Source organism: Oncorhynchus mykiss, chromosome 5, assembly GCF_057628025.1.
Source record: "Oncorhynchus mykiss isolate SJ-2025 chromosome 5, ASM5762802v1, whole genome shotgun sequence".
Lineage (NCBI taxonomy): Eukaryota > Metazoa > Chordata > Actinopteri > Salmoniformes > Salmonidae > Oncorhynchus > Oncorhynchus mykiss.
The window spans coordinates 43,584,712-43,593,105 of record NC_143026.1 but is presented as its reverse complement, the minus strand read 5'-3'; the positions used below and the strand labels follow the sequence as shown (position 1 = coordinate 43,593,105).

The 8,394-nt window shown below is 42.1% G+C and overlaps 1 protein-coding gene across 1 annotated transcript; it reads right to left on the bottom strand.

Annotated features, from left to right (window-relative positions):
* Positions 1–5,787: 5,787 nt before the first annotated feature.
* On the bottom strand, positions 5,788–8,153 carry LOC110523897 (growth arrest-specific protein 1). Its single transcript, XM_021603018.3, has one exon. The coding sequence runs from the start codon at positions 7,586–7,588 to the stop codon at positions 6,791–6,793; it is 798 nt and encodes a 265-aa protein (XP_021458693.1). The 5' UTR covers positions 7,589–8,153; the 3' UTR covers positions 5,788–6,790.
* Positions 8,154–8,394: the final 241 nt, after the last annotated feature.

The following is an 8,394-nucleotide window of genomic DNA, read 5'->3' as shown; positions in this document are numbered from 1 at the left end:
GAAATGAAGTTATGCCCTGTGTCAGCAACGTTTTGTGTTCCTTCCTTCCTCCTCCTCCTCCTCTTACTCTTACTCTACCCCCAGCCCAAACTCAAAACCTACGCTTCACTCCCCACCCCCTTGGTCCTTTCAAAACTATTGCGTACCTCTATTCGTCTTCTCTGGCCCAGTACGCAGGAGGGAGAGGCAGGAATGAGGAATCAATCAGGGCGCCCCGCTGAGCGCCAACATCCAGAGTTCCAGAGATCCCTGGGTTAGGAGAAGTTACCTGATTGGCCGGGGTGAATATCCCCCTTCTTTATTTGTGTCCAAAATGGCACCCTATTCCCTATCTAGTGCACTACTTTTGACCAGAACCCTCTCCTATTCCCTATGTAGTGAAAGTAGGGCGCCATTTGGGACATAGCCTGTGTGTCAGCATCATCATTCAGAGGTCTGAACTCAACAACATTCAACCCCCCCCCCCCCCCCCCCCCCTCTACAGACCCCAGTCCGTCACTCCTCAAACTCCATACCCTTCCCCCATACACTTAACAACCATAAATCAGCCCATCCCCCACTGTAACCCCCCCCCCCCTCCCTTTCACCTCTCCTAAAGCTCAGGGTGAACCAGGCAGCGCCCTCCCTAACCCCCCTATAGCCTCCACAGACCTCAGTTGGCCGCTGCGGTGGGGTTTACGTACTCAGTTTGTCTGTGGGTGAGTTTGTTTATTCTCTGGTCAGTCCTGAGAGGTTTAAGTAGTCAAGACTACTGGCAGACACCCCGTCCACAAGACGTGGTGTGGTTTAATACAGTCATGACAAGCAAATATGTGTCAATGAAAGAGGAAAAGCAGTGGTAGAAAAAAAAAATACTCAATTGTTATACTTGAGTAAAAGTAAAAAGATACCTTAACAGAACATTTCTCAAGTAAAAGTGAAAGACCCTGTAAAATACTACTAAAAGTCTACTAAGTCTAAAAGTATTTGGTTTACATATACTTAAGTATCAAAAGTAAATTGAATTGCTAAAATATACTTAAGTATCAAAAGTAAAAGTATAAATAATTTAAAATTCATTATATTAAGCAAACAAGATAGCACCATCTTATTTTTCTTCTTTTTATTTACGGATAGCCAAGGGCACGCTCCAACACTGAGACATCATTTACAAATGAAGCATTTGTGTTTAGTGAATCCATCAGATCAGTGGCAATAGGGATGACCAGGGATGTTCTCTTGGTGTGTGAATTGGACCATTTTCCTGTCCTTTTGGGTATTTGGGAAAATGTATGGAGCAAAAATATATTTTTTTTTATTTAGGACTGTAGTGAAGTAAAAGTAATCAAAAATATAAATAGTAAAGTACAGATACCAAAAAAAAACAGACTTAAGTAGTACTTTAAAGTATTTTTACACCACTGAGGAAAAGTTACCCCTAAGATCTTGCATTTAAACAAATATAATATAGCATGTTTGTACAGTATATTTAGAAGACCTTAAACACTTGCTTTATACTTTTAAGTTCAATTTCAAATCAGCATGGTTTCTAAGATAGGCTGACTGTTTACACATGACTAGGAAATCAACCTTCTCTTTGAGAGAAACTTAAATCTTACCTTTCCCACTCTTTTTTTCTTTTTTTCTCTCTCCATCTCGCTTCACATGAGGCACAAGGAAGTCTAACTGGATTAGAGACAGTTTCCCTTTTTTCAAAGGCCGGTGAACTTTGAAAGGACTTGACGTGACAGAATCAATGTGGCAGCTTGGAATTTCGAAAACTTTTTGGAAGAGTTTCACAGAGGCTTAAAAGAGAAAGAGAGTAATTTAATTACTGACCATTGTGGGCAGTTCATTGAGTAGCCTACACATGCTACGAAAACAACATGGAAAATAGTTCAGGGGCCGCAAATGTTATTCTCATATCACAACTTTATAAAACATATAATATGCTCCTTTTCACACACAATCTACCTTATTTATCTGATACTTATTTCCTGACTCCAGTTTACGTAAATTAAATGTACCGTTTGTATATGTACAGTATGTTTGCCTCACCTACAAATGCTATGTCAACTGAGAGAAAGTTCTAGAAGACTTCACAGGGGGAAATGTGGCCAGTATGCTCAGGGGTATGTTAGTCATGATTGTTCCAAGAAGAATCTCAACCATAAGTCATCTCATCGCCTTAAATTGCATCTAGATTGGAATGTCCACTAATGTAAGACTATTAGTCTGCTTCTGCGTGTGTGTATGAAACATCCGAGTGTATGTGTGTGTGTGTATATGCGTACATGCCCATGTGTGTGTGTGTGTGTGTGTGTGTGTGTGTGTGTGTATGCAGGAGTATCAAGTGCTTGTGTGTGTTTGTCTGTGTGTGTAGCAGGGTTACTAGGAGTAGGGGGTTGCAAAAACAGCACTTTGAGTTATGATGAGGCTAATTTAATGAGGTACTGTGTCCCGCAGCGCCGTCCCCCGTCCGGCTCTAGCCTCTCCTCTGTTTCAGCATGATGGGGGGAAAAAAACAACTCGCTTATTTTCCTCCGGTGCCAAAAGTTAATTGAAAACATTTCAGGGGAAAGTATGGTTTTGGGGGCCCCATATGACTCTCATTCCTTCATTATCCCCAGCAATAATAAAGAGGCATTACAATTATTAATGGTTGGAACCCAGGCCTGCTCTCTTAAAGCGGCAGTACCCTCTTTTGTGACGGCTAACAAAGGCCCAGAAATGCATTCGCCACATCACCGTGACAGAGCTGCAGGGTTTCCACAGTTTGCGTATTTTTCTTTTCTATATTCAGTGGGAAGGAAACCGATAGCAATTGAAGCACAATACATCATTGGTTCTATTTAGGACTGCAGTCTATTTGAATGTGCACTCCAGTAACAATCAAAATGCTAAGTGAATCAAAGTGTTGAGTGGTGATACAGATCAGCTAATTGTTTTTACGTTAGCATCAGTGGCAAATGACTTTGAACCTCGGTATCTGCTGTGCAGCTTAAAAATGTGGTAGCCGTAAAAAGGCTATCATATCACGTAATTGTAGTTCTGATCATAAGCTATTATCTCAAGTGTACGCTTCCTAAGACTGCATTTATAAAGCAGCAATAATAAAACATGTGCCATGTGCTGTACAACTGTTCACAGACCAGTATCAAATAGTTTGTTCACCTGATTATATAGCATATTTAATCATTGATTCATGTATGCTGTACCTAATACATGTCTGATCAGAAAGACGTTTACTCATGTACATCATAAACATCAGGCCTTATAAAATGTATTATGTTTAATAGCTGACAAATAATAGCTATTAACCTGTAGAGAAAAAAACTGTTTGTAAGCACACCTTCAAATAAAGCCAAGTGAGCGTCACCTAACGTTGAGCATGGACGCATCACATAGAGAAAGAGAGATACAACGTTGACAGAAGTTTCTCAAGTCCTTCCAAGAAGCCTCTATCTGCAGTAGCAGTCTCTGTCTCTCCCCGAGCTCCCCCCCCATCCTCCCCGAGGAGATGCTGTCAGAGAGAAAGCGAGTGAATGAAGTGCCTGCACATTGTGCCGCTCCACCATTGTGTGTTTTACATTTCCATGACAGTAGTGCCACTCGACTTCTCCTCCATTCACTGGGCCGGAGGGCCCTTGTCCTCCTCTCGAGAGAAACAACATGGCTGCCATCATTGCTCTCAAGTCCCTCTTGTGACAAGAGTTGAAGGAGAGGATGATGTCCCCTCTCTCTTTTTCTGTCTCTCAGTGGTGCCAAACCAAAAGAGAAAACAAATGTGATACACAAATGAAATGGTTTCTTTAGTGGTGGTGGGTGGGGCTACAAACTTCAAGTAGACCCGGGTCTATAACCAGCCATTTAACTTCTGTTCAGGATGATAAATAATAATAGTAAAGTTGAAGCGAAAGTCTTTAAAAAAAAGAAAAACACTTCTACTTTGTTAGACATACATAGCAACGGCCAGTAGCTAACACACACCACACACAGCAACAGCAGTCCAATCAGAGTGCATTTGTAATGGCTACTTAAGTCTCCATTCATCCGGACACAGCTTTCCTTTCGCCCCTCTCCTCTCGGTGTGAAGACTTCTAACAAACACACGGGGTGAGGATAAATAAACTGGCAAGGCCCTTCTTGGCTCCATTTGAGCAGCAATCCCCAGGAGATGGGGCTCTTTATTCCTTATGTTAAAACAGTCTTCCAGCATTAAACAGTTTATGCCTTCAGCAAACATTGATGTTTACAAGGTCAAGTGTATATCGATCCGACTAAGAGCTTTTCTTTTACCCGACGCTTCATTTGCTCTGGGATTTAGGCGGCATTCAGTAGCTCAGATCAACTGATCGTTCGTAATCAGGGAATCTTGTGATAGTAGAAAGGATTGGTACAGCTGTCCAAAGACTTGAGAGACACAGTACTGAAATAGCCTGCTGCCCAGTGCCCATATGGTCACTTAAGGCAGAGTGAAGAGAGAAACAATCAAGATTCATATGGCACTTTATATGGTCAATCCCCTGTTGAAACAATAACAATGCCTACTCCCCGCCACCGCTTCTGTAAAAAGCTGAAGGAATGGGGCTGGAGAAATGTACCCACTCTCATATTCACAAGACAGAGCTATGAACGCACGGAGGGATCGTCCATGATATCAAATGTATAGTTTTAACCATGTTTTGAGGCTGTACGGTGCTTCTTTACATTTACTTTGTTCACAGACATTGGAGTAAAACAAGCTTGTATTTTGGGTGTTGACAGTGGAACTAAGCTCATGAGGCATTTATAAGCTACATTCGTCAATAATCAAAATGGGTGCATCATTTACAAGTCCAAAAAAGGGATGAGGTTAAAACTATTATTTTTGATATCATGGATGGCCAGTCCTTGCGTCCATATGAATTTGAGAGTCTTTACATTTCTCCAGCCCCGTCCCTCAGCTTTTTACCAAAACAGGTGAGGAGTAGGCATTGTTATTGTCTCAACTGCTGATTGCCGCTTTAGAGCAAGACTTAGATTGTCATATTTCCCTATAGTAGTGAAATAACCTGCTGCCCAGTGCCCATACGGCCACATAACACGGAACCCAAACCGGCTGCGCGCGTGCGCTATCGTGCATACATTTATTTTGTCCCCCCCTACACCAAACGCGATCACAACATGCAGGTTCAAATATCAAAACAAACTCTGAACCAATGACATTAATTTGGGGACAGGTCGAAAAGCATTAAACATGTATGGCAATATAGCTAGTTAGCTTGCACTTGCTAGCTAATTTGTCCTATTTAGCTAGCTTGCTGATGCTAGCTCATTTGTCCTGGGATATGAACATTGAGTTGTTATTTTACCTGAAATGCACAAGGACTTCTACTCCGACAATTAATCCACACATAAAACAGCCAACCGAATCGTTTCTAGTCATCTCTCCTCCTTCCAGACCTTTTCATCTTTGAACTTATATGGTGATTGGCATCTACACTTTTACCACGAGAACCGGCAAAACATTTTGTCTTTCAATCACCCACCTGGGTATAACCAATGAGGAAATGGCACGTGGGTACCTGCTTCTATAAACCAACGAGGAGATGGGAGAGGCAGGACTTTCAGCGTGATCTGTGTCAGAAATAGGAATGACTTCTATTTTAGCCCTTGGCAACGCAGACGTTCGTTGACGCGCGAGAGCAGTGTGGGTGCAATAATTGAATAACATGGATTTCTAAATGTATTTTGCGACGCTCGAACGTGTCCGGCCTGGTCAGCATGCAAGGAAGAGAGAAGAGTGAAACAATCAAGAGTCATATGGCACTTTAAGCAAGAAGACTTATATTTTCACCTCTGTGGACACAAAAGAATATACAATAGTCACCGTGAAGCACTTCACGTCATTTCTATACAGTGCAAATCTCTTCTTAGCAGTAATAAACAAATATCTCTGGAAACAAAATCAATATCATACAATAAACTGTACAATTTAACTTTACAGATTTTGACATATAAAAATAATCTCCCTTAACTTTTTGAAAACTTGACATTGATACTGAATTTACGGAAATGTGTGACATGATTAAGGCTGGTAATGTAGGCTAACCAACCAATCAAACTATTGTCAGGTTGCTTGCATTAAATGCATTATCCACTGACTAGAATTGAAATGACATCATAATTACACGTATGCCTATGTCTATTGTCTAGCTCATAAGAAAAGAAGAACACCTGATTAGTCTCTCCACATTACAACGAAGTGACTACGAAGAGAACGCTTTAAATCCTGCCGTTTTCATTATTGTCTCGAAACAGCGGGAAAGCAGCGTAAAGAAGTCACTTGCCTATCCACATTTTTTTTTTTTAAATGTCGTTGTCAAACTTCTATACATTTTTGACTATTTTGTGATGATAGGCAATAGCTGATGAAATTGGTGTTTAACATTCTTCAAGGGTTGGTTCAAATATTACATTGCCTAGAGGTGCACAGCTGTCTGGAAATGTATCTATAAACCTTTTGGATTCACCCCCCAAAAATGATACATTTGAAATATATACGTGTTTACCTAAATTACTGACCCATAGCAGATTAGCACAGAGACAGAGTGGGACAGAGACCAGATGGAATGTTGAGAAGAAGCCCCGTGAAGATAGATAGCAGAGCAAAGGCCATAAAATCATCCATACACAAAACGTATATGCTAAAGCAGGTGTGCTGGTGTTACAACTTTCAGGAGCTATTATGTCCGTGTCAACATTTCACTGGCCACTCTTTCTCAAACAACTTTCCCAACAGCTGAATCAACTGGGGTAGGCTGCCCTATCAGATAAGATTCATTAGAACCAAAATGGTGGCCACAGAGGCAGTCCATACAACACCCCGACAGGCGGATCTGGATGAAAAACTTTTGTTTTCCACATATATATAATCCTCCATCTCGTCATAATCATCTTCAGAGTCGTCCTCTGAATCAGACAACCCGCTGCCCGCGTATCTGTCCATAGAGTCAAAGCAAAAGTTTTTCATACTAACTTTGACGTACTCGCATATGGTCCTCTCTGTGCCATCACAAACACAAGTATCAAGTTGTTGTGCTTTGGGTATATTGCGCATGTTGGCAATCACCCTCCTGCAGTCGTCCGAACATCGCTCCCCTCCGAAAAGTTTACGGCAGTGAAACAAATAGTCGCGCATCGCCGAACTGCATTGGGAGTCTCTCTCGCATTGCCGCCGGGCTTCGGTGCAGCCCATGTTACTTGTCCGAGGCAGGCACGGCTCTATGGCGCGTTTGGTGCTCCGGCAGACGGGGTCCGAGGCGCAGTCACAGTCCTCCAGAGACGGGCCGGTCTCGGTTAGATTCAGCTGGATAAGGGACGAGATGCAGTGGCTGGGACACTTCTTCCTATCCCCGTTGATAACAGGCGCACAGGCGTAAAGGTATTGGTCATATGCGTAGTGGCACTCAGACTCTCCATGACACTTCATGATGGCTTGCCAACAGATGAGCCGACGACCATGAGTAGGGGACGCGATGCAGAGACAGCCGAACAGGACAAACGCGCAGCATAAATACAAAGTTGATCTCCCAGTCCACTTTATAAACCCGGCAAAAGTTGCCATTTCGATGTAGACTGATCCAAATAAGACTTCAACATATGGATTTGTGTAGCGGTATCTACATTAAATATGTGTCAAAAAGTAGTCAAGCAAATCCATTCCCTCGCATTCAGGCCGCTCCACTGGAGAATGAACGAGGTTCAGCAAATTATTTGCCGTGATACGCCCAAGGTGTGAAAACCGCACATCGCTTGCAATTTGTTAGATTGTCACTTGATACACTCACAATAAAAGTTAAAAGGCACAAATTAACTCTCCACTTATCTTCACAACAGTCGCGGCTTCACGAGAACTCTTCAACGTCTGCGTCCCATTGCTTTGCCGCACTCACAAATGAAGCAGCAAGAAGAGCCGTTTTCGTCGTTTTACCTTTCAGAAATACAAACTCCGTTCTGGGTAAAGTGTTATGGTGTATCCGCTCATGAAGCATGCATTCGGTGCCTTCTTCAGCTTTAAAATGATGTAAAGGAATGAGGAATGCGATGTAAACGATACGCCCCATAGAATAGTTACGACTGTTGAGTGTCTTTCGCGTTCCCCCCACTGGTTCCTCCGCATCCCTTGACAAGTGCCCTATTGGTCAAATTCGTTTTTGGGATTTTCTACTTGGTTCAGGGGCAGTGACGTGAAAGTTGAAACGTGACCAATGAATGAGCAGGGGAAAAATGCATAATACATTTTAATACTATATATATATATATATATATATATAACTTCTGAACTGAACTGCTATAACTTCCTATGAGTGTTTTCTTTCTTTCATCTCCCAATTCTAGCTATTGTCAATTATTTCCCAGACATTATTCAAA

Excerpts from the sequence above, each read along its gene's own strand:
- LOC110523897 (XM_021603018.3), bottom strand. The coding sequence starts at position 7,588 with ATGGCAACTTTTGCCGGGTTTATAAAGTGGACTGGGAGATCAACTTTG.